Source organism: Macaca nemestrina, chromosome 1, assembly GCF_043159975.1.
Source record: "Macaca nemestrina isolate mMacNem1 chromosome 1, mMacNem.hap1, whole genome shotgun sequence".
NCBI classification, from domain to species: Eukaryota; Metazoa; Chordata; class Mammalia; order Primates; family Cercopithecidae; genus Macaca; species Macaca nemestrina.
The window spans coordinates 51,018,135-51,045,207 of NC_092125.1; the positions used below are offsets into that span (position 1 = coordinate 51,018,135).

Below are 27,073 nucleotides of genomic sequence, written 5' to 3' on the forward strand. Positions count from 1 at the left end.
CCTGCTGCTGTCGTAGGCGAGGACGGCTGTTAGTGCTGCTGCTGTTGGTTCGTCGCGGCGGCGAAGGAGGAGGAGGAAGAGGGCGAGGCGACAGGGGAAGAAGGAGGCAGGCGCGGCGGCAGCGGCGGCGCCCCGGGCCGGCGGAGGCGAGGGGGGGGAAGATGGCGGACGTGCTTAGCGTCTTGCGACAGTACAACATCCAGAAGAAGGAGATTGTGGTGAAGGGAGACGAAGTGATCTTCGGGGAGTTCTCCTGGCCCAAGAATGTGAAGACCAACTATGTAGTTTGGGGGTAAGTCCGGCATGGCTGTGCCAGGGGTGGCAGGGCAGAGTTGGGCGCCCCCAGGCGACCTCTATCTTAACCCCTCCCCCCCGTTTCCCCTGGGGATGGGATAAAACGGGTGTTCGGGGAGAAGAAAGTTTCTCTCTAGAGCAGAAGTTGCACTTTTAGGGTAAGGAAAGAAGGGGCGGAGCTCTAGAGCAGTTCATCCCTTTAAATTTTTGAGAAGCCCAAAGGAAAGGTACCGTGGGAGTTTTTGACTTTTACAGTTAATTTTTACCAATAGGTATCGTGTACCAGCGAAGTGTGGGGCTGGTGCACAAGGATACCTGAACATAGGTGCCCAAAGGAGCACACCGTCTGGTGCCATGGTCGTCTCTTTTTGTTCTTTATTTTTTCTCTCTTCCAGGCTGCTCCTCTGGTCCTTGCAACTCCTAGTTTATTTCATCTCCTTTCGTTGTTGGGGAGGGGATTATTCCTGTAGAAGAGAGAAGGGAATCAACTCTGAAGTTAGGACCGGAAAGAAATTTGGTGAATTGGGAAAAGTCGCTAAAGTTTGTGTTAAAGAGGTCTTCAGGAGTTGGTGAAATGAGTGAGCTTTTCAGATCTAAGAAATAGATGGTGCGTGTGATTTTCGAAAGTGTATTTTAAAGGGAAATGTTTTGGAATGTTGGTCCATGTGAAGTTTTATCAGTTTAAGTCATTTAGGAAAACTTATAGAGACGGGTCTAACAGTCATTAGGGGCCTTTTTAATGATGTCACTGTCATTGGTGCGTCGCTTGTAGAATTAGAACCTTGAGCTAGAACTTCCCTACTCATTTTGTTTCTTTGAATGGAAGCTTTGTGAAGAGTCGATGAAAAACTAGGGAAATTTAGTTTGTTGGTTGGCATTTATTTATTTATTTAGTTTTGAGAGGGAGACTTGCTCCGTCGCCCAGGCTGGAGTGCAGTGGTGTGATCTTGGCTCACTGCAACCTCCGCCTCCTGGCTTCAGGTGATTCTCTTACCTCAGCCTCCTGAGTAGCTGAGATTACAGGCCCCCGCCACCATGCCCTGCTAATTTTTGTATTTTAGTGGAGATGTGGTTTCACCATGTTGGTCAGGCGGGTCTCGAACTCCTGACCTTAAATGATCTGCCCGCCTCTGCTTCCCAAAGTGCTGGGATTACAGGCGTGAGCCACCGCGCCCTGCCTGTTGGTTGGTTTAAAATTTTTTTTGTCTTATGGTTTAATTAGCTTTATAAAATGTTGATCAAATGACATTCTGAGTTTCTGGTGTTTTACCCTTTCAAATGATTTGCATAGATAGAATTACATTTGGTTGGATTTTTAATGAATTTTTTTTTCTTTAAACAATGGCTTAAGGAGAACCTAGGGTGTGAAGTGGTTCAATCTGAGGATTAAAAAAATTCCTAAGACTCTGATTTCTATCTCAAAGGAGGTTAATTTAGTCTGAATAGAGGAGATTAAACAGATAAGTTGATGTGAAATGATTTCTATAATAGTTTGTGAAGACAGCAGTCATTTCTAGTTGGAGTTATTTAGGGAAAGTTCCATAGAATTGTCTTTGGCAAGTTCACATCCAACAAAGTTTTCTTGAATGATTGAATGAACAAACAGATAAGCTTTAAAGAATAGATAGAAATTTTCTGGGTGAAATGATGGGTTAAGTCTTCCAAGATGAGTGAACTGTATGCTTAAAGGCATAAAGAACTGGAAAGTAAATGTGTTGACAGCAATTCAGTGAAGCCAGTGTAAAAGGATTGCTTAGTACAGTAGATTTTAAACTTTTTCAACAGTGAATCACACCAAGAAATTATTTTTATTTTCTATATGTGCACATACACACGTAAATATATACAGATATAAAACACAAAACAATGCTTACTCTTCTTATTGCATGCAGTGCATTTTATTATTTTTCTCTTCTATTCTGAAAATAGAAAAAATATGGTTGTTAACTGTTTATTGGGTTTCATAGTACAATAATTGATAGTGGTGTGTGGTTTGAAATGCATTGGTTTAGAGGAAAAGTGGGACTAGAAGCTAGAAAAGTAGGTTTAGGGCTGATTATAGTGGGCCATATTCAGATGGATTCAAAGATACAGAAGGGACAAACGTAGTAGGAAGGGTAGGATTGGAATGCGGTAATATTGGTACCTGCGTTAGAGATCTTGCACCGTTAGTAGACTACATTGTTTTATCACAGATAGAATAGCATTTTGGTTTTACATTACTGGTCTAATTTGAGGGATGCCCTAACAGTTATACCCCTGAAATTCGGTGTTGTGTTTACTGTAAGAATGTGAAGGATGTTGTTCAGCCGTATCTTATTTAGCAAGAGCCATAGGATAAATTTCTTTCACATTTAGCTCCAGTGATAATTGTGCTTCTTCTAAGCAGTTTAATTGTTTTCTCTTATGGATCCTCTTCAATATGGATCTGGTTAGATTTCTCTATTGATAAAGCCCAGAGCCTAATTTGGGCCTGATTCTAAAAAGTGTGTAGTACCTTAGAGTATGAATTTTTTGTATTTTCCCTACTTCTTGCTTTTTGTCATTGCCTTCCTTTGTGTTTCTTTTGTGATTATGACAGTCTATTCATTATTAGATTTTATACTTTTTTTGGTAGCTATGTTGAACTCATTGTTAGATAGCAAAGTTGTGTAGATAAATGAATCCAGCCTGAAGAGTTGAATTAGAGTTGTGAGTAAAATCCTTGCCTTAATTATTTCAGGACTGGAAAGGAAGGCCAACCCAGAGAGTACTACACATTGGATTCCATTTTATTTCTACTTAATAATGTGCACCTTTCTCATCCTGTTTATGTCCGACGTGCAGCTGTAAGTAGAATTCATTTTACTTATCTATTTATTTATCAGTTTTATTTTTATTTATTTAAGAGACGGGGTCTAATCCTGTTGCCCAGGCTAGAGTACAGTGGTGTGATCATAGCTCATTGCAGCCTTGAACTGCTGGGCTCAAGTGATCTTCCCACCTCAGCCTTCAAGTAGCCAGGACTACAGGCCTGTACCACCATATCTGGCTAATTTTTTTTTGTTGTTCTTAAAGATGAGGGGGTCTTGCTGTGTGGCGTAGGCTGGTCTTGAACTCCTAGCCTCAGTGGATCCTCCTGCCTCAGCCTCCCAAAGTGCTCGAATTACTGGCATGAATCACTGTGCCTGGCCAATAATTCATTTTAATACTTTTTTTTTTTTTGAGATAGGGTCTGGCTCTGTTGCCTAAGCTGGAGTGCATTGGTGTGATCTCGGCTTACTGCACCCTCCCCTTCTCGGGCTCAAGCCAGCCTCCTACCTCAGTCTCCTGAGAAACTGGGACTACAGGCATGGCCTACCATGTTGGACTAGATTTTGTATTAACACTTTTTTTTTTTTTTTGGCTTCATGGTAGTAGGTATCATTTGGAATGGATAGCTTCCTTCATGGGTTTCAAATCAAAAGAATGAAAGGTTTGTATGAATGTCTCCAGGCGAGTCAAAACTAGGCTACTGTGTGATTTACATAGACTTTCTAATCTGTGATATTTTTTCATGTAAAGTGTGGGTAATGTTTATAACAAAGGAAGTTTTAAAGGGATTTTTAGAGCCAGGCTTCTTAGTGCACACTGGTAATCCCACCTGCTTGGGACTCTAAGGTGGTAGGGTTGCTTGAGCCTAGGAGATCAAGACCAGCCTGGGCAACATAGTGAGATGCCATCTCAAGAAAAAGAAAACTCAAAATGCTAAAGGTATTTATAGAGATGTTTAGAAAAACTTTTAAGTGTGTGGAAGGACCCTGTTACTTCAGAACTCTTGTTTGATCTCAAGAAAACTTTTTTTTGGTTGTAAGGATCAAGATTAGCAGACATTTAAAAATATTCTTTCTTAATCAGTTTTGTGCAGCTGTTTTAGTACTCTGGAGAAGTTCATTTGTTTTTAGTTTTGCTTGCTTTCTCAGTGTTTGAAAATTTATTACTCAGAGGAAATCTTTGGAAACAACTTGAAAAGAACCTATTTCATAAACTATGATGATGAGATTCTTCATCTGTAGGGAAGTATCATTAAGACCTAAATTATAGCAGTATATTATAATTGATAAGTAAATAAGATTCAGATTTATTTGGATAGGATAGCTGTATGACATGGAAAAGTGCTATAATGCCCACATAAAATGGCTTAAAAGATATTTAATTTTTTAAAATGAGCTTTTCCCTCAGATTATTTTTGGTAGAGTTGAACATATAATTTTTTTGAAGATATAATTGAAATAATTAAAAGTCTGCTTTTAATATTTGTTCCTTTTGCTAACTTACAAGTATATACTTAAAATTAAGTATGAAATGTATTTATAAATAACTGCTTTTTCCCATTATAGTTCTTAAAACAATTTTCTTAAACTTTTCTTATAGTTCTTAAAACAATTTTTTAAAACATCATTGTGTCTGTCATCACTGGAGCTGCTTTTTGATTTACCTAACACAGTTGCTGGGTCACATTAAGCTGTGTGAAACTTAACTTTTATAACGCTAACCTCGCTCCCAACTAGAAATAATTAAGGTTTCTGGCTTATGTATCTTTCAAACAGTAACTTGTTATTTGAAGCAACTAAAAGCCGGGTGTGGTGGTGCATGCCTGTAGTCCCAGCACTTTGGGAGGCTGAGGTGGGAGGATCACTTGAGCTCAGGAGTTCAAGACCAACCTGGGCGGCATAGGGAAACTTTGTCAAAACAAAAAATAAAAAAAAGTTAGTCAGGCGTGGTAGTGTGCACCTATACTCCCAGCTAACTACTCAAGGGGCTGAGGTGGGAGGATCACTGGGCCCAGGAGGTCGAGGCTGCAGTAAGCCATGATTGTACCAATGCATCTATCCTGAGTGATAGAGCAAGACTCTGTCTCAGGGAAAAAATGTGTGTGTGTGGGTGTGTGTGTGTGTGTATAGCAGTTGAGAAAGTATCCCGTCATTTAGTGGGCTTTGTATTAAACCATAAGGCTTCTGCTTTCCTGAGCGAGAAATACGTATTTATGTTACATATTAAAAAAAATAAAGTTAGAGCGGGACTACTTGGGAAATAATGGGAAAAAATAGCACCAGCTCCCTCTTTAAGGTTATTTTAACTCAGATCTTTAAAAACTAAATTAGGTAGTTCTTACAGTGTTGTGTTGGATATAGTCATTCATTTTAGTATAACAAAGATTCAGATAGTTGGCTTAGATTTATAGATTCTGTTTTTGGGAAATGGTTGTACATATAACTGATAGCTGTAATTGTTTCTGTGGACCTTGGGACCCTCAGTTGCTTAAGATTTAATTCTTATTTTTCTTAAGTATTTGCCAGATTGAAAGAGTAGGATTCTAAAATTCCAAAGTTCTGTGAAGTTGAGATTGTTGTTTCCTAATTACTTGGTGTTATTTGCTGTTTTCTGTGCGCAGACCACTCTTTTTTTTTTTTTCCCCCCCGAGATGGAGTCTTGCTCTGTCACTCAGACTGGAGTGCAGTGGCGTGATCTCGGCTCACTGCAACCTCCGCCTTCTGGGTTCAAGGGATTCTCCTGCCTCAGCCTCCCAAGTAGCTGGAATTACAGGCACACCCCACCATGCCCGGCTGATTTTTTGTATTTTTAGTAGAGACGGGGTTTCACCATGCTAGCCAGGATGGTCTTGATCTCCTGACCTCCTGATCCGCCCGCCTTGACCTCCCAAAGTGCTGGGATTACAGGCGTGATCCACGTGAGCCACCGCGTCTGGCTGAGCAGACCACTCTTAAAACAGATATTCCTGATCCTTAGCTCCTACTTTAGTGTGAGTAGATGTAATCTTTTTCAGTGGACTGTAATGTGTACATAACTCAATAGTGACCAAATGATGACGTAAGTTATTAGACTTAGAAACAGTAACTTAAAATTAACCCAAATCTTTTAGCTGTTTATGGTGTTCCATGTAGACTGGTTTATTTTTATTTTTTATTTTTTTTTGAGACAGAGTCTTGCTCTGTCACCCAGGCTGGAGTGCAGTGGCAGGATCTTGGCTTGCCACAGCCTTGCCCTCCCGGGCTCAAGCTGTCTTCCTGCTTCAGCCTCCTGAGTAGCTGGGACTATAGCTGGGACTGCATGCGCTTGCCACCATGCCTGGCTAACTTATATTTTTTTAAAGATGGAGTTTCTCCGTATTGCTCAGGCTGGTCTCTAACTCCTGGGCTCCAGTAGTCAACCCACCTTGACCTCCCAGAGTGTTAGGATTACAGGTATGAACCGCCATGCCTGGCCTAGGCTGGTTTAAAAGAATACAAGCACAAGAAAACTCTGCACTCAAACTTTTGAACTCAGAAGGAGAAACTAAAATTTAGCTTGACCTTTTTAAAATAGAAGGTTCATTTTTAAGTGATTAAATACAGGTTATCTAAATCATTGAGGAATCAGAGCAGAATGTTTGGTGCAGTGAAATATAGGAAGTATTCAATATAAGCTCATTAGTCAAAGATACTAAAGGTTCTTGTTGTTACTTCATTGTTACACATATAAAATAACAAAGGATTTACACTGGAATCTCTCAGCTACCAATTTTTCTTGCACTGTTTGTTTGTGTTTGAGACTGGGTCTTGCCTCAGTCTCCCAAGTAGCTGGGATTATAGGTGCCTGCCATCACGCCTGGCTAATTTTTGTTTTGTTTTTTTTTTTGAGACAGAGTCTCACTCTGTCACCCAGACTGGTGTACAGTGGCATGATCTCAGCTCACTGCAACGTCCGCTGCCCAGATTCAAGCGATTCTCCTGCCTCAGCCTCTCGAGTAGCTGGGACTACAGGCGCCCGCCACCACGCCTGGCTAATTTTTGTAGTTTTAGTAGAGATGGGGTTTTACCATCTTGCTTAGGCTGAGCTTGAACTCCTCACCTCGTTTTTCCACTCGCCTCGACCTCCCAAAGTGCTGGAATTACAGGCGTGAGCCACTGCGCCTGGCCTAATTTTTGTATTTTTAGTAGAGATGGGGTTTCACCATGTTGGCCAGGCTGGTCTCGAACTCCTGACCTCAAGTGATCCGCCCACCTCTGCCTCCCGCAGTGCTGGTATTACAGGTGTGGGCCACCGTGCCTAGCTGTTGCTTTATTTATAATAATTATCTTCTGTATATCTTCCTGGAATTTAATAAATACATTTATTTATTTATTTATTTATTTAGAGACAGAATCTTGCTCTGTTGCCTAGGCCGGAGTGCAGTGGCACAATCTCGGCTCACTGAAACCCCCACCTTCCGGGTTCCAGTGATTCTCCTGCCTCAGCTTCCCGAGTAGCTGGGATTACAAGCTTGCGCCACCACAGCCAGCTAATTTTTGTCTTTTTAGTAGAGACAGGGTTTTGCCATGTTGTCCAGGCTGGTCTTGAACTCCTGACCTCAGGTGATCCACCCGCCTCGGCCTCCCAAAGTGCTGGGATTACAGGCGTGAGCCACCGCACCCAGCCAAGAAAATTATTAAAAGTAACATGTTTAATAAATTTTCAGGATTCTTATTAGGTTCTTTTAGCCTAGTCATTTTTTACAAATGTGATTTAAAATATATTTTATCAAGATATGTTGAAATAAAATTCCAAAATTGCATGCTAATATTTATCAAGTTGTAAGAAAATTATTAAAAGTAACATGTTTAATAAATTTTCAGGATTTTTACTAGGTTCTTTTAGCCTAGTCATTTTTTACAAATGTGATTTAAAATATATTTTATCAAGATATGTTGGAATAAAATTCAGACATTATGTGTTAGTATTAAGTTGTGTATCATTATTATTCATTTCATATCTCATTGAAAATTTTGGCTTTAGACTGAAAATATTCCTGTGGTTAGAAGACCTGATCGAAAAGATCTACTTGGATATCTCAATGGTGAAGCGTGTGAGTACTTTTTAAATTGTTCCCACCCTTAAACAGACATTATTTCTTTTTTCTCCTACGAAATAATGATTAGTGGGAAGCGAATTTGTATTTCCACTAAAAAATTAACCTACCTTCATTTTTGTCCATGTGCTCTTCTCTTTTTTATACAGTGAATGCACTGTCTTTGCTCTTAAGGCCAGTCACCCCTTCCTTGTGTGTGGATTCCATCTCCTTTCACAGTCTCAAAGACTTTGTCTTCGTAAGTTGTTTCTCTCTTACATCATCAGTTTTCTACTTTCTTCTGGATCATTCCCTTTTAGAATACCTACAGTAAGATTTCATGTTTAAAAATGTTTTTGATCCCACATTCCTACTGTTTACTGCTTTGTTTATCTTCTCCCTGATACGGTAAAATTCTTTGCAAGCGGTTGTGTGGTATCACTGCTGCTTCTTAACCTTTGTTTCTTTCTTGAAGCCACTCTAGTCTGGCCTTCATCCTTACCATCCCACTAAAATCACTCCTTGTAAGGTCAACACTGATTTAACGATTGCTACATCCTTTGGTCTCTCGTACCATACTTGACCTCTCAACAGCATTTGATACTGTTGACCACTCATTTTGGAAAGCCTTTCTTCATTTGGCATTTGGAACGCCAGACTCTTGGTTCTCTTTCTAGTCATTGTTCCCCTTTCAGTTTATTTTGGTTACTTCTGTACCTGACCTCTAATTCTGGAAGTTTCCAAGACTTGATCTTTTTTTTCTCTTTTCTTTTACCCTTATTCTCTAGGTGATCTCTTTCTGTTTTATGCCTTAGATATCATATATAAGCTGATAAAATTCCAAGTTTTTTTTCAGCATTGACTTCTTCCAGGGCACCAGATTTATAAATTTACTGTGAACATGTTTCCTTGGTTGTTGAATAGGCATCTGCAATTTAACATATTGAAACTGGAATGCCTGATTCCCTCTTTCCCTTCTGCCCTCACACAGAACAAAAACAAGTCTGCTCTTTCCTCAGTGTTCCCACTTTAGTAAGGGGTAGTGGTACCCTATTCCTGCAGTTGCTTAGGCCAGAACTCTGGTGAAATCTTTGTCACATCTCACTTCCATTCTATCAGCAGGTTGTTTTTTTCTGTCTTTAAAAGTATGACAGTTTCTTACCATTCTACCCACCCTATTTCATCCTTCCTTTTTAGATTATTGTATAGCTTCCTCACAGATCCCCACTCTTTTTTTCCTATAGTGTAATCTTAGCAGTAAAGAGTGTCCTGCTTTTGAAAAAGTATATAAACTTGATTGTGTCACTCACCTGTGGCTTCCCATCACTCTTAGAATAAAACTCATACTTGTTACCTTGGCAGTGATCTTGCCTCTGCCTAAATCTCTGTGACTTCATCTTCTACCAGTCTTCCTTTGCGCATAACAGTCAGTCTTTTTTATCTTTTAGCTATGCCAATCTTAGCGCCTTTGCACTTTCTCTTCTATCTTGAGTTCTCGTTCTCTGCATTATCACATGGTTCACTCCCTTACTATTTCTTTTAGATCCATGCTCAAGTGTTTTTCCAAATGTTGTTCCATCAGAGAAGACTTCTCTGACTACTCTAAAATATAATATCTCTTTCCCCCTTCTGTGGTTGTTATGTAGTGCCATCCTGATTTATTTTTCATCAAATCTGGTACATGGACCTGAAATTATATGTCTGTTTATGTACATAGTGTCTGTCGTTCCCATTAGAAGGTAAATTCTAAGGGGACAGACAGTCATTTGTCTTGTTAAATACCCAGCATTTAGAATAGTGGTGCATGGTAGGTTCTTAGTAAATGAATAATTATTAATTTACTCTCTTACAGAGTACAAACACGTTGGTATAATAGAACTATTGGATCTTACTTTGCCGAGTGTGGAGTGTAGTACCTTTAAGTCATTAATACTTGTCTTGTCGTGCATGGCTTTAAGCAGTAAGATTGATTTCCACAGAGAATCTTGTGTATAATGGAAAGATCATCATTAGGAATGCTTTCTTCCTATGCTATCCTCATTCAATAAGGACTTATTACATGCTTATTCTTAAAGGCATTATGCATTGTGCAAAATGCCAAATCCCTGTCTTAAACATGTAAACATGCTTACTGTCATGCAAGGGAGACAAACACAAAAGTTTAGAACCCAGCAGTATTGAAGAGGGAGTCTCAATTCTGTGAAGAGGATAGAGTTGGGAAGGATAGAAGAAACTTTTTTATTTTTATTTTTCTTTCAGAGATGGGGTCTCCCTACATCGTTCAGGCTGGTCTTGAAGTCTTGGACTCAAGCAGTCCTCCTTCCTTGGCCTCCCAAAGTGTTGGGATTGCAGGCATGAGCCACTGCGCCCAGCCATTTTTTTTTTTTTTTAAATCAAAGCAAATTTGATTCTTTGGAGCAGTGTTTCTCTAACTTTTTAAATGATGGTTCATATGGTTTGAAAATAGTGTGTGTGTTTGTTTGTTTGTTTATTTTTGGCCTCAGAAGATGTGGTATAAAGTCTAAGATTCTCTATTCTTAAGCGTCACAGGCGAGCCTGATAAATAGGCTAGTTTTGGGGAAGCGCTTCAGAGCAAATGGTTTTTCTTTTTAGAATCAAAAGTAGAGTTGCCCTGTATCCACATATGTCATTTCCTGTAGTTTCTATAGGACAAATTTAGTCACTAAGCATATTGCTTTGCTACTTTTTAACGACTGTTAATTTAATAGTTTAATGAAAAGGTTGAGCAAATATTAAGACTGTATTCTTAGGAAGACTAACAGGTAAAGACGTTAGTTCTTAATTTATACATTTAACATGGTCTCAGTAAGAATCTCTGGTTTTTCTTGAGATAGGAGTAGAACTAGACAAGGTAATTCTAAAGTTCATTGGCAAAAGTAAGCATCCTAAAAATTTGTAGAAGAGCATTGAGAAAAGGCTAGTCATTCTAGAGAACTTAAAACCCTGATAATTAAAAAAAACCTAAATGAATAGATACACTAATAAAACAACTTTATCTGTTAGATGAGAAATCTATATGTGAATTTAACATGTTAGTAAAGAGACATGTCAGGTCAATGGGAGAAAGGTGGGATTATTCAGTTACAAGCTGATAAAAGTAGTAAAGTTCTGTACTATAAAAAACAAAAGACATGACACACTGGGAAAATATATTAATATTTCAACTCATCACAGATAAAGGGCTAATCTCACTAATATATGAAGGGTCTTAGAACTTTATGCATAAAAGACCACTCTGTGGATTATGTCATAAATTCACAGAAAAGGTGATAAAATCATGAAAAATGCTTAATTTCATTTATAGTAAGAGAATTGCAAATTTAAACTATACAGAGATAGGATTTTTTTTTTTAACTGATAGACAAAAATCTATAAATTTGATAATGTGGTCTGGTGGAGCAGTGAGAAAACAGATATTCTACTATATTGTCGGTTATAATGTTAGTCAGTACACCACTACACTCCCACTGAAGAATTGGCAGCAGTCTAACATTACAAATTTAACATAGAAATAAATCCTGTGTCTAGAACTTTATCCTAGAGGTATATTTTGTTTAGCTTTTGTTTACCAGTTGTGAATAACTAAAAATTACACGTGTAGGGCGAATGCTAACTTGATTTTATTGTATTTATTTTTATTTTTTATTTTTTTTGGGACGGAGTCTCGCTCTGTTGCCCAGGCTGGAGTGCAGTGGCGCAGTCTCAGCTCACTGCAAGCTCTGCCTCCCGGGTTCATGCCATTCTCCTGCCTCAGCCTCCCAAGTAGCTGGGACTACAGGCGCCCACCGCCACACCCGGCTAATGTTTTGTATTTTTTTTTAGCAGAGACAGGGTTTTACGGTGTTAGCCAGGATGGTCTCGATCTCCTGACCTCGTGATCCACCTGCCTCAGCCTCCCAAAGTGCTGAGATTACAGGCGTGAGCCACCATGCCCTGCTGGTGAATGCTAACTTTAAAAAAATCTTGCCATTATATATGTGTGTGTGTGTGTATATATATGTGTATATATATGTACATTTATATATTTATGAAAATATATGACATGACTTTGTATTAATATATTATTGTGCCATTGTTTGTAATGACAGAAGACTAAAATTGAACAGCTCGTCAACAGGGACCTAGTGAAATAAATTGTAGTTAGGCCATACAGTAGAGTACTCAGTAACTATAAAAAAAAGAGTTAAGGAGGGCCTGATGCGGTGGCTCACGCCTGTAATCCCAGCACTTGGGGAGGCCAAGGTGGGTTGATCACAGGGTCAGGAGATGGAGACCACTCTGGCTAACACGGTGAAACCCCGTCTCTATTAAAAATACAAAAAAATTAGCCGGGCGTGGTGGCATGTGCCTGTAGTCCCAGCCACTCTGGAGGCTGAGGCAGGAGAATGGCGTGAACCTGGGAGGCGGAGCTTGCAGTGAGCCGAGATCGCCACTGCACTCCAGCCTGGGTGTCAGAGCGAGAATCCATCGCAAAAAAAAGTTAAGGAAATGCTCTACTTACTGATCTAGAGGGATATGGGAGATAAGTTGTTAGGTAAAAAAGAAAACAGGGTTTAGAACAGTATGTTTAGTATGTCACCTTTTGTATTAAAAAGGGTAAAAATAATTTCGTATTTCTTCTATCTACAGAAAGAAATTCTAGAAGGATATGTAAGAGACTAGTTGGCTGCATAGGGTGGTGGGAACTAGGTGAATAGGGACAGGTATACCCCTTTTTGTTGAGCCATTGAAAAATTAATTTAATTTTAAAAGTAATTTAGTTTTTACCAGTTGTGAATAAATGAAAATTGCATGTTTAGGGTGAATGCTGACTTTAAGAAAATCTTGCCCATATATATGTTTGTGTATATATGTTTATGTATTTACTTATTTATGTTTAGAGATACCTTTTTAGGTATCGATGTTATGATGTTGGAGCATATACTTTGAAGCAACTAATTTCAGTCAGATCATCTCAGTAATTTGTAAGCTGAATTGGTAAAAATTAGTTTGTCCTCTTAGAGACTTTGTAGTATAGATTAGTCATTTAATAAAATGTTTTTGCAGAGCTGTTTTAAAACTGAACTTTTTACCGAGAGAAAATCACCATATAGAAGTATATAAAAAACTGGCCGGGCGCGGTGGCTCAAGCCTGTAATCCCAGCACTTTGGGAGGCCGAGACGGGCGGATCACGAGGTCAGGAGATCGAGACCATCCTGGCTAACACAATGAAACCCCGTCTCCACTAAAAATACAAAAAAAATTAGCCGGGCGTGGTGGCGGCGCCTGTAGTCCCAGCTACTCAGGAGGCTGAGGCAGGAGAATGGCGGGAACCCGGGAGGCGGAGCTTGCAGTGAGCCGAGATCGCGCCACTGCACTCCAGCCTGGGCGACAGAGCGAGACTCCGTCTCAAAAAAAAAAAAAAAAAAAAAAGAAGTATATAAAAAACTTAAAGCATTTCTCTTGTAATAATACCCAATATATATGTTGAAATAGTAATCCTTACATGAATCTTTTTATATCTTCAGCAACATCGGCAAGTATAGACAGAAGCGCTCCCTTAGAAATAGGTCTTCAGCGATCTACTCAAGGTATGTCTTGTTGCATGTTTATATTGAACTTTCAGAAACCCATTCCAAACTACACATTTATTTATTATAAATAATAAATAAGTTCTCTTTCTTTTATAGTCAAACGAGCTGCAGATGAAGTTTTAGCAGAAGCAAAGAAACCACGAATTGAGGTAAAGAAACTTGATTTTAAACAATTTTATTTATATTCTTATTGAAATCGGGATTCTGTGGTAACAAAGATTCTTTGATTGCAGTAACTTGAGAAGCTGTTTTTCTGGGAAAAATTTTTGTGGTAGAAAGAACAATTGATTAATAAGTAACTCAAGCTATAGTTTTAAGCTCTCACACATGCAAGCTATGTGATGGACAAATCATTTTATTTTCTTTGCTTTTATATTCTTATTGAAGAACATTGGCTCAAGGGTCAGAATTCTTTTTCCTTTCTTTTCTTTCTTTCTTTTTTTTTTTTTTTTTAAGGCAAAATCTTTCTCTGTCACTCGGGCTGGAGTACAGTGGTGTCATCATAGCTTACTGTAGCCTCGACCTCCGGGGCTCGAGTGATCCCCCCACCTCAGCCTCCGAGTAGTTGGGACTGCAGGTGCCTGCCACCATGCCTGGCTAATTTTTTTTTTTTTTTCCAAATAGAGACAGGGTTTTTAAAATACAGACTTTCTTTATGAAAGGCCAGATAGTAAATATTTTAAGCTTCATGGGCCATATAGTTTATGTTGCAACTATTTAATATTGTAGTGTGAAAGCACTCATAGACAATACATAAATGAACAGATGTGGCTATGTTTCTATAAAATACTTCAGAAAACAGATGGCGGGCAAGAATTGGTCTTTGGGATGTAGTTTGCCTACCTTTGAAACAATGTGTTATGGGTACTTGCTTTACTGCTCAGAGCTGCGAACACGAAGTACCTACTACTTTAATGTAATTTTAATTAAGGATATTCTGAGACATGGATCTGATACTTTTTAAGAGAATGATAATTGATTCATTGTTACTGCTCTATGCTATGTGTTATTCTAAGTACTTTATATGTATTAACTCATGTAATCTGATTTGCCATAGATGATATGCACAGTACTCCCAGAACTCATTAAGTTGGTAGAACCATGCATGTCATCTATGAGCGAATAGGCTCAGACAGAGTAAGTGAATTGCTGAGGTTTGAAGAACCAGTTGGAACCTTGGCAGTCTGGTTTCTAGCCATTCCACTAGGTATAAATTTTGTGGTAGTAAAACTGAATATTTCCCCTTATATGAAAGGAGATTGTGACCTGTGGTTAAACAGTGTGTATGAATTTAGGGATACCATTTATTTGATCTCAAATTCCTGGCCTCAAGCAGTCTGCCCACCTCGGCCTCCCAAAGTGCTGGGATTACTGCCATGAGCCACTGCACCCAGCTCAAGGGATGCCATTTATTTGAAACAATCTGAACACCACAGTCTGTTTGAAAAAATTCAACGTGGCAGAAGTCCTAGTTTCCTGGGATTCCAGTAACTTAAAAAATCAGCAGGAAATGGCATAATACATTTTTTTTTTCAAATCATTTGTAGGGTTGAAATGTGTTACATAAACAGCTACAGTTTTCAGCATTTGTTTTCAGTTCAGTGTATGTCTTTTGAGGACCTGTAAGGAACTGTACTAGGAAAGAGAAACTGAGGGCAGAGTTTCTGATTTGATAAAAATCTAGGCCGCAGTTGTCTTTAAAATTGGTAGTTTCGTGAGGAATTTGAGTAATCTGGGCTATATCTTTATTGCATGTGAAAAAGTTGGATGCATTTGCCAAAATATTTTTGCATTTATTTCAGCCGATGTATTCATTTTAAGATTTTTACATGGTAGATTCATAATAGGACATGAATTGGAGCCCATCACCTTTTTGGATCTCTGGAGTATGCTGATGCTTTTTATACAGTTTTGTATTCTGTTAGTCATAGTCATTGACTCTGGTCCTCAGTTTTGTTATTTGTTGAATGTGAACATTAAACTAAATCAGGGTTACCAGATTTTGTTTTGTTTTTAACCACTTGTTTTTCAGACTAAGTTTTACTTGACATCATAATTTGTGAATTAGATAAAAGCTGAGCTACCAGGGTTGAATTTCAGACAAGATCTTGAAGTGGCCCATGAGGCATTTAGTTGGAAGTTTCTAACGTTCTAAGGATCATCCTTTGAAAATCTTTAAGGTTTTCCTTTAAAGCATTTTGATTAGTGCTAATGGATTCAGGACCTGTAGCAACAGAAGAAAAAAAAATGGAGATGCCAAAATGAAATTTTTGACTTTGGTGAAGGCTTGTCATAACATTTGGTTATTAACTTTCTCAAAAAGATGAATTTATTTGTTGTGTCTTTCTGAAGAAAATCAGCTATGATATGGGAAGAACACTTAATCATAAAGAAAAAAGTGGCTAAGCAAGTTTTTCTTAAGCTATTAGATGATTCCAGTCTTTAGATTCAACGTATATTTATTGTTACTATCTTTTGGTAGCTAAAAGTTTTAGTCTTGAAGTTGGCCTAAAGACACTGGTACCTAGAATTGTAGAGGTAGGAAATTTGGTAAGGAAAAGTTATATGTAGTGTTTTTTCTTCTCAAAAGTTAAATAAAAATTTAAAATGCATTAACCAGTGGTTATTTCCAGGATGAAGAGTGTGTGCGCCTTGATAAAGAGAGATTGGCTGCCCGTTTGGAGGGTCACAAAGAAGGGATTGTACAGACCGAACAGATTAGGTAAGAATTGTTTTTAAGTAGAAAGTAGGTAGTTTAGATATATGTAAAGGTATAAGGAAAAGGAATATTAAAATGCTCCCAACATTTATGTTTACCTCTTGGATTCATTGTATGCCTCTGTGCTCTTAGTTCATAAGAGTATGTGTGGGGATTGGAAGTTAATGTGTTTATCATGCTTTTTGAAAAGTCTTCTTGATTCTATTACCATGTTGGTCTTTCTTTTTAAAAATTGCTTTATAAGTTGAGAAATTCATTTTATGTTATCTCTTATTGATATGTACAGCAGAGGTCAGCAAACTTTTTCTGGAAAGTGCCACATATTAAATATTTTTAGCTTTGAAGGTAGTATGGTCTCTTGAAACTACTGAGCTTATGTGGTGTAGGGAAAGCAGCCATAGACAATACATAAATGGATGGGCATAGTTTCTTCACTTTTTAAAAATGTTTTCATTTTTCTGGATTCCGACTACTCAGACTCTACTTGAAGTTGTTTGACAGCTCACTTACGTTTTTTTCTTTTTTTGGATTCTTTTCTGTCTGTTTATATTCTTTTTTGAATTATTTTTGGATCGTTTCTGTTGTATTGAACTTTAATTTTTTTTTTTTTAGAGATAGATTTTCGCTCTTTCGCCCAGGCTAGAGTGCAGTGGTGCGATCTTGACTCACTGCAACCTCCGCCTTCTGGTTTCAAGCGATTCTCCTGCCTCAGCCTCCCAAGTAGCTGGGATTACAGGCACCTGCCACAATGCCCGGCTACTTTTAGTAGAGACGATGTTTTCACCATGTTGGCCAGGCTGGTCTCAAACTCCTGAACTCGTGATCCACCCGCCTTGGCCTCCCAAAGTGCTGGGATTACAGGCGTGAGCCACCGCGCCTGGCTGAACTTTAATATTTTTTTCTTTGACAGTTCACTTATGTTCTTTTCTTTTTTTGAATTCATTTTCTGTCTGTTATAGTCTTTTTTGAGTTCTTTTTGGATAGTTTCTGTTGTGTTTTCAACTTTACTTAATTTTTTTTTCTGTAATCCCATGCATGTTTAGTCTCCAACGTTGTAGTTTTCATCTCAAGTTTGTTTTGCTCTTTTTTTTTTGAGATGGAGTTTGGCTCTTGTGACCCAGGCTGGAGTGCAATGGCGTGATCTCGGCTCACTGCAACTTCCGCCTCCCGGGTTCAAGCGATTCTCCTGCCTCAGCCTCCCGAGTGGCTGGGATTACAGGCATATGCCACCACACCCGGCTAATTTTTGTATGTTTTGCTGTTTTTTAAAAAACATACCTACTTTATCTTTTTATTTAGCTTGTTGAAATATAGAACATAGTTCTTGTAATTATTTTCATGCCTTGAGATTAATTGATATTTCTCTTAATTCTGCTTTATTACATGTCTGCTTTATTACATTTTCCTGCTTTATTACATGTCATGTGATCTTTGATTGCACACCAAACATTGTGTATACTTTTTACCTTGTCGAGTGCTAGATATTGTTATATTTCCCCACATCGTCTTTAGCTTTTTTTGGGACACAGTTAAATCTCTTGGAAACAGTTTTGGTCTTGATTTTAACTTATCTGAACATTGGTCTGCTAGGGTAATTATTCCCCACCCACTGAGGCAAGACCATTCTGAGTACGTAATACCTCATGAACATGAGGTTTCATTCTGGCTAGTGGAACAGGCACTATTCTTCACCTTGTGTGGCCACTAGGCATTATTCTGTCTAATTATTCTGTCCAAGGCCATGTCTTGGAAACTTACAAGGCAATAAGCTGAGGCAGTCATAGGGCTTACCTTGTTTGTTTCTCATTTGTTAGGGAATTACTGTCCTTCATTGCTTGATATCTAGCATTTAGTAAACCATTGTTTTATGTATTTTGACTGGTTATTTAAAGGCTGGAGGGTTAGTCTAGTCTCTGGTACTTCATCTTGGCTGTAAGTAGAAGTTCTATGTTTCAAAGTCCATTGGAGGCTTGATTATAGTTTGGAGAAGTACAGTGGTCACCCAGCCACCTTCCGGGGATATGTTCCAAGACCTCCAGTGGGTGCCTGAAACCTCGGATAGTCCTGAACTCCAGCCAAGGAATCCCAAGGTCACCTTGTCATTTAAGGGAAGCACTTTGGGAGTGGCATATGCGAATTGCTAGCGTCACTACTCTTGTGTTTTGGGGCCATTATTAGGTAAAATAAGGGCTACTTGAACCTAAGTACTTGATGCTGCCATCGTCAATCTGATAACCAAGATGGCTATTAAGCGACTACTGGGCAGGTAGTGTGTACAGTATCGATACATTGGACAAAAGGATCATTCATGTCTGGATATCCCAGGCAAGTGTCCCAGGCAGGACAGTACAAGATTTCAACAAGCTACTGAGCATGGCACATAATTTAAAACTTACGAATTATTTATTTCTGGAATTTTCCATTTAATATTTTGGACTGTGGTTGATAGCGGGTGACTGAAACTGGAAAGCCAAACAGTGGAGTACTGTATTTGAATTTGGCTTAAGGTATGCTGGTGTGCTTTAGATTTTAAGGGAAATCTGCACAGTATTACACAAAATGCATCAAATGCCAGGTGCATATGAGCACTACTATAAAGTACCTTCATACCTAATCTAAATAAAATTAGAATACTATATAATACTACTGTATTTAAACCTGCAGGAATTTTCATCCTTTTTCCAGATTTTGTGTAAACATAATTCAAGATTTTCATCTTGTGACTAAAGTAATATTTTTGTCTACTGTTATTAAGGTACCCAAACACTTTTTAATTCTTTTTCTCATTTTACATGATAAAAGATACTTTGCTTAAGATTATCGTTTTATGACATGTATACTTTCAGTGTTAAGTCTTTTTTCATATTTCTGCAAACATAGTCTCTTTTTACTATTTTGCCTATTTGAAAATCAAGGAAAGGGAAGAAAAAGGAAACTGTATAAAATACGGTTTTATCTTCCAGAGATTAAAGGAGTATGTTTTTGTGACATAAAAGCCTGTCACTTAATTATGTTCTGCACTATGGCATACAAGTTTGAAACCTTGAAATAAATTTCAAGGAAAACCTAGGCTTTGAACTTTCTGTAGGATGGATTTTTTACCCCCTTCCAAAGTGGCCTCTGTGTGTGTGTGTAATTTCTATAGACAGAAAAAATACAAAGAAAAGCACCTATATTAATGAGTCCTGCTTTTTTGCGGGGAAGAGATGAAAAACCATCAAGAATTTTGTTGCACTGATACTTCTAAGAAATTACTAATTTGCTCTTAGAGTAGTATCTTGACATAAATTCTTTATAAAAATTTTATGTAATTGCAGAATAGCAAGTCAGTCTTACAGATAAGAAAACCTTAATTATTGCCCTTAAAGTGTTTTTACCAGAAATTTATAAATGTAACAAAATATATTTATGATACACTCCAGGAATCCTTGCTGTGAAAATTTAAAAAAGAAATTGCTTTTAGGTCTTTATCTGAAGCTATGTCAGTGGAAAAAATTGCTGCAATCAAAGCCAAAATTATGGCTAAGAAAAGATCTACTATCAAGACTGATCTAGATGATGACATAACTGCCCTTAAACAGAGGAGTTTTGTGGATGCTGAGGTAGATGTGACCCGAGATATTGTCAGCAGAGAGAGAGTATGGAGGACACGAACAACCATCTTACAAAGCACAGGAAAGGTAATTTATTTTACTCATTCATTGGAGTGAGAGAGAGAGAGAGAGAGAGAGTGTGTGTGTGTGTTTAATCTGTGGTTATAGAATTGGTTAAAGTTTGCTCTTAGGTGGAAGTTTCAAGTTTTATCTCTTTGAGAGCTCAGTAATAATGTAGATTTCCAGATGGTGATTTTTACCATTCCATTCTTGAATATGGTTGTTATTCATCAGAGATGCTGATGAAAAAGGAATCAAAATACAAGCTCCTTCACCTGAAACATGATTTGCAAATCAAAGAATGGTCTGGTTTTCCTGTTGAGTCATTTTTGCTTAAACCTAATAAACAAGGAATAATATTGATGACAAGTTCTCTGGTTATTAATGCCATCATTTTTTTCCCACATAGTAGAGAACTTATGGAAATCTGTAGCAAACATTTATTGAGTATATTTTATACACTATATTCTGTTGTGTGGGTATAGCAGTTTTTTCATTTGTTCCCTGTTAGTGGAAATTGTTTTCTTTTGTTTTTGCTCCAAAGAGGGTGCGATTTTTCTCCCTTTCTCTGGCCTTCCTTCTCTCTACCTCCCTCTGCCTTACTCTCTTTCTCCTCCTGTTTCCCTCTCTTCCTCCTTCCCTTGCTTCCTTTTCACCGTTATGAATAATGCATTAGAAAACATTGTTGTACATATACCTTTGTGTATTTATGTGTATATAGACAAAGGATTAATTCTTGGAAACAAATTGCTGGTTAAAGGAGATATGCACTTTATATTTTGAAAGATAAAAATCTGAAATACTTGAATGTCCAGTATTTTCATGGATCTCCAAAAAGAGGATGCATTTACCCTGATTTATGTACTTACTTTCATTTGTCTTTTCCTCTTCAGTGCCTCAATTTTCTCTTAAATGTTTTCTCCACTGATGCACACTCGTTAATAGTGATGATCTAGTAAGAATGTTGAAGTGTGCAAGGTTACTTGTGAAACTGAAATTTAACACTGTTTTAGGCAAATTGGTTTTGGTTGTAGAATTTTGGGATTTTAGCCTTGAATTTACATTGCTATTTTAGTAGAAGTAAAGTTATGAAAAGAGTATATGAAGAAAATAATCATTTCTTTTTCTTTTGTACTTTGACTTGTTTTACAAAGTACCTAAGGTTAAGTTTAAGAATCATTCTCCAGAGCTTAGAATTGTAGAGAAATCTGAGGATGTGAGTGAACTTCCATTTTTGCTCTTTACAATAAAATGATTTGTTGATACTGATTTTCACTGTCTAGTATGGCTAATACTTGAGTAATATTGTGACTTATGTTGATCCACCAGTGTTCATTCAAATCAAAAAATCTCAAACTCATAGTAGAGGAATAAAAACAGGTGATATACCCTACCTAACTTTTAGACCAGACATTACTTTTTCAAGTAATTGAGGTGAACAATTTTCTTTGAGCTCTAGGTGGCAGGATTGTACCATCATTTCTAAACTTACTGATTTAATATTGTTGGTACCACTATATCTTTTAAAAAGTAAGTTAATAAAAGAATTGTAGCTAGGCTTGCGTAAATGAGTATTATTAGCATTTAAAAAAATACTTTGATAGTCTGTGTATTGTTTTTATCAGGTACACTCTAAAAATACTCTTAGGCAGGTGAGAATAAAAAAAATACTCTAGATACTTAAAGCCTTGTGGATTTTAGATAGACCTTCATTATTACTAGTTATCAGGGCTTTCTTATTTTTTGAGTTTCAGGAACAAAAGTTGGGTTGAAGATTCATGAGAGGCTGGGTGCAGTGGCTCACGCCTGTAATCCCAGCACTTTGGGAAGTCAAGGCAGGTGGACCAGTTGAGGTCAGGAGTTCAGTTCCAACCTGGACAACATGGTGAAACCCCGTCTCTACTAAAAACACAAAAATTAGCTGGGCATGGTGGCGTGCTCTTGTAATCCCAGCTACCCAGGAGGCTGAGCCAGGAGAATCGCTTGAACCTGGGAGGTGGAAGTTACAATGAGCTGAGATTGTGCCATTGCACTCTAGCCTGGGTGACAGAGTAAGACTCTGTCTAAAAAAAAAAAAAAAAAAAAGATTTCATGAGAAGTATAAATATGTTATTTTTTTCAAGGACCCCAAATAAAGCAACTTGATTTTATAATGCCATTTAGAAAACACACTTTTAAACTTACATAAATTAGGTGAAAGATTTATACCATCTGAAGAGAAATGTATATAAACATATATAAATTAGTGTATGTTCATCGTTGAAAAACTGATAAAAGGATATTACTAGAAGGAAGATGTTAATCACCTGTAATTCTACTACATAGCAGATTGATGATAATATTGATTAATACCTCTTTATTTTTAAAGTAGTGAGATTTGCTTTTCATATATTTCCAACTATTTTTATAATAAGACTAAGATTTTATGTGCATTTTTCACTGTATTGACCTTTGCTGTGATGGCGCAAAATCAATGGTTGGTAAAACTGCTGGTCTTGGTGTGAATCAAGGCAATGGCACTTAACTTTACTGGTAGCCATTGTGTTCTTTACTCACTAATGTCCTTGATGATGTTTTTAAAATTTATGAATTTTGTTAAATCTTGACCCTCAAGTATGTCTTTTTAATATTTTGTGTGATGAAATTGGAATGTAGAAAGCACTTCTGCAAACATGATGGTTATTCTCATCAAGAGACTTGTGCCATTGTATGAAGTATGAACTGAATCAACATTTTTTTATTAGAGTGTTATTCAGACTTGGTTATTTGGCAGATTTTTTTTTTTTTTTTTGAAAGTGAAGGAAATAAATATGTTCCTTTAAGGAAAGCAACTGATAGTATTTGTTGCCAATGATAAAATGAGAGCTTTCATGAGAAAATTAGAATTTTGGGAAGTTTCTTTATGCTGCTGTCACCATAACACTTTTCTAATCCTTTTTCTACCCATAAGTAAAGAAACAAGCAATTTTCTAGTTCTTAAAGTCTTCTAGTGAGTCTTTTACAAATAATATTAACAAGTATAGTTTGTTGATACTGTATAATTAACCATGTTAATATTTGGAAAATGTGCATAATTCAGTGACTGATATTTTCCAGATGACCAGTGAATGCTGTCACAAATCATACATGGGTAAAAAGTTCATTTAAAGTGCAAGAGAGACTGATGGATTTTAAAGTACCTATACAAAAAGTTTATGGATGTGGTTTCCATGTTGCATTAACCTTTAAGAACCATTTATTGCATTATGGTATGATATCAAAGAAGACTATCCACAGTTACCTGAAAAACTACTAGAATGTTCTTCCCTTTTCCAACTGTTTGTGTGAGGATACGTTTTCTCTGTATTCTTTGACCAAATAAGAGAGCACAGTGAATGTTGAATGTAGAAGCCTATCTGAGAGTATAGCTGTCTTCTATTAAGCCAGAGATTAAGGAAATTTGCAAAAATTAAAAACCTGCCACTGTTTCTTGTCATTACCTTTATGCATTTTGAAAAGTGATTTTTCATGAAATATGCTATTATGTTTACATGAAATCTTGTCTTCTTATTTTTAAAAGAATTTAAATTTTTTTTCAGTTTTAATCTTTAATTCAATAGATACTATAATTCACACAAACTTAAAGCTCTTTGGGGTCCTCAGTAATTTGTAAGAGTGCAAAGGGGTCCTGAGACTTATATTTGCTGCTCCAGAGAATTATAGGAATTAGTTAGCACTGCAACTGATATAGTGATAATAGTGATGTTTCAAGCAGCCTCTCATTTTATATACATATTTATTTGTATAGTATTTAACATCTACAAACTAGGCCAGTGCTAAGCACTGACCGGAGGTGCATTGGTCTTAGCTCTCACAGAAGTTACACTCTTTAGCAGAAGTCAAAATTAAATAAGCAGTAATTATTAGGTACATTGTAGGGCAGACACCCAGCAAGGGCAGTTAACTTAATTGAGAGTAAAGAGGAGTGACACCTAAAGAATAAAACCTAGTGAGAGAGGTGAGAGGGATAAGGTGGGAAGAGTGGTACAAGCCAAGGAAACAGAATGCTTTGTTTAAAGAAGAGAAATTATGTTGTATTTGAGGTTCATGAGGGCAGTGACCATGTCTTTTTTGATCATGATTGTACCCAAGTGCCAAGCAAGGTATTTGGCTTAGAGTAGATTCTTACTACATATTCCTTCAAATGTTAAGCGATTGATAGGCAGCATAAGAAGAGCCCCAAAGGAACTGTCAGACATTAGGGGTAAAACCAAGAGAGAGTAGCATCTCAGAGGCCAAGTGTCTTTGTCTGTTTTCTGCTGCTGTGGATATCACAGACTGGGTAATTTGTGAAGACAAGAAATTTCTCACATTTCTGTAGGCTGGGAAATCCAAGAGCATAGCAGTGGCATCTGGTGAGGGTCATTTCATGGCAGAAGGCAGAAGCAAGCAAGCAAGCAAGCAAATGAGACACAGAGAGAAATGGGGCCAAACTTCTTATATTGGGAATCTGAGCCCACTTTTGCAATAACAACATTAATCCATTCGTAAGGGTGGAGCCCTTATGACCTACCTAATCACCTCTTAAAGTCTCCACCTCCTAATACTATTACAATGGAGTAAAATTTCGACATGAGTTTTAGAGGACACATTCAATCTGTAGCATGAAGGAAGACTGTTTCTTGAAGGAAAAAGTAGTCAGATTAGTTAGCTGTGTTGACTTTTGATCAGCATGTAATTGCATCATAAGTCGAAGAGCATTTGTACTTGTACTTTCCAACTTTATCATGGCTCACTGCAAGCTCCACCTCCCAGATTCACGCCATTCCCCTGCCTCACCCTCCCGAGTAGCTGGGACTACAGTTGCCTGCCACCACACCCGGCTAATTTTTTGTAGTTTTGGTAGAGACAGAGTTTCACCATGTTAGCCAGAATGGCCCTGATCTCCTGACCTCGTGATCCACCCGCCTTGGCTTCCCAAAGTGCTGAGATTACAGGCGTGAGCCACTGCGCCTGGCCTTATTTAGATTTTTACTTGTTTTCTGGTTTTATATTTGAACAGATGCCAGATATGAAATATATGAATACATTTGTAGCAGTTTAAGTAAAACGAAAATGATGAATACCATGGGATTTACAATAATCAGTCTCTGGATGAGTATCTTAGTGGCTGATTTTTACATTTTTGTATAATAATGGTACCTTATTATGACATATATAGTAGGGAAGAATTGATAGGAAGATAACTTAGTCTTAAATTATTTATTAAGTAAATTTACTATTCTATATTTAAAGTGGGCTTAATTAAAATCCATTTATATTTTAGAATTTTTCCAAGAACATTTTTGCAATTCTTCAATCTGTAAAAGCCAGAGAAGAAGGGCGTGCACCTGAACAGCGACCAGCCCCAAATGCAGCACCTGTGGTAAGAATGCTTTACTGCTTTACAGTAATTTTAATGAAGTTGCCACTTACATTGCAGTGTAGTAACATTGAAGACATCTTCACATTTTAAAATCAGTGGATTCTAAACCTTTTGCCTCTTCAGAATATCTGAAAGATTTGAAAGCCCTTCCCAGCATTAAAAGTTACTTACTTCAGCAGTAATTCTTAACCACAGCAGTAATTCTTAATATACCTGGGTCAGAGTCTGAAAAAGGTTAATTAAGGAAAACTCTTTATTTATTTTAAGTAAACTGTGGCTGGCCTACTCATTGTTGCTTGGGACAATCACTAACCATAGTTAATAACATAAATCTCTGTTACCTCCCAGTTTGGGGTTCTTTTTGACATTATATCTGTTACACCTTGGTGAATGTATTTCTCCTGGTTACCAGCCATACTTTCCTTTAATTGTGCCTCCATTTCAGCTGCTCTGAGAGTTGACTGCCTTCTCTTTGAAATGCCATTTAAGACCCTCCCAAAGTAAATTTCATGTATGACATACAGCCTGTATTTAAATTCAAACATACTCTAATTTTGTTGAAAATCCTTCCAGCTATTTTCATATGATTCAACAAAGGAACAAAACACAAATGAAATTGTTTGTTTTCTGCAACAGAAAATAGAAGATTCTATAAATAGAAAATTTATTAAAAAAAATTTTTTTTTGAGATAGAGTCTCACTCTGTTGCCCAGGCCTGAGTCACTGGCCTGATCTTGGCTCACTGCAACCTCTACCTCCTGGGTTCCAGTGATTCTTCTGCCTCAGCCTCCCAAGTAGCTGGGATTACAGGCACATGCCACCATGCCTGGCTAATTTTTGTATTTTTAGTAGAGATGGGGTTTCATCATGTTGGCCAGGCTGGTCTTGAACTTCTAATCTCAGGTGATCTGCCTGCCTCAGCCTGTCAAAGAATCTTCTATATTTTTAAAACTATGTCAGGTTTTAAAAGGCATATTGAAATGTATTAGAGTACTAATACAGCCTTTGCAACTACTTTGTAGTAGTTTTATTTGCTCATGAAATTGTTGGAATTTGACTTTTAAAGATGGTAGACTTTTGTTGATAATTAGATAAATACTTTTAGTTGATTCTCCATCAAGTACTTAAGTGCCTACTATTAGACAGTCTGCTAGTGATCCAGAGATACAATAATGAGAAAGATTATAGTCCCTACTTTCTTTGAGCTTGTAGTCTAATTCAGCAGTCCCTAACCTTTTTGGCACCAGGGACCAGTTTCGTGGAAGACAGTTTTTTCACGAATTGGGGGAGGGTTTTGGAATGAAACTGTTCCACCTCAGATCATCAGGGTTTAGTTAGATTCTCATAATGACCATGTAACCTAGATCCCTCAGCAGTTCCTTACTTATTAGATGTTTTTTTTTTTTTTTTAAAGGTAGTGAAGTAAGAGCTATGATGGCAAAGCACAGGGTACTTAGAATTATGAATTGGTTGACATTTCGAATAGCAGTTGATAGGAAACATGTCAAACCTTAAAACAGTTCTACCATTTGTGACTGAATATTCTTTCTGTATATTTATAT

General features: G+C 37.5%; 1 protein-coding gene across 2 annotated transcripts in view; it reads left to right on the forward strand.

Moving 5' to 3' along the window:
• Positions 1–160: 160 nt before the first annotated feature.
• LOC105484638 (cell division cycle 73) overlaps positions 161–27,073 on the forward strand; it is a 158,273-nt gene continuing 131,360 nt past the window's right edge. For both annotated transcript variants that reach the window (XM_011746466.2, XM_024793723.2), the window contains exons 1-8: positions 161–292; positions 3,017–3,122; positions 8,089–8,158; positions 13,670–13,732; positions 13,832–13,884; positions 16,369–16,457; positions 19,918–20,134; positions 25,413–25,511. In XM_011746466.2, the coding sequence (XP_011744768.1) occupies positions 162–292; positions 3,017–3,122; positions 8,089–8,158; positions 13,670–13,732; positions 13,832–13,884; positions 16,369–16,457; positions 19,918–20,134; positions 25,413–25,511 (828 nt within the window). In that variant the 5' untranslated portion in view covers position 161. The remainder of the gene's footprint in view (positions 293–3,016; positions 3,123–8,088; positions 8,159–13,669; positions 13,733–13,831; positions 13,885–16,368; positions 16,458–19,917; positions 20,135–25,412; positions 25,512–27,073) is intronic.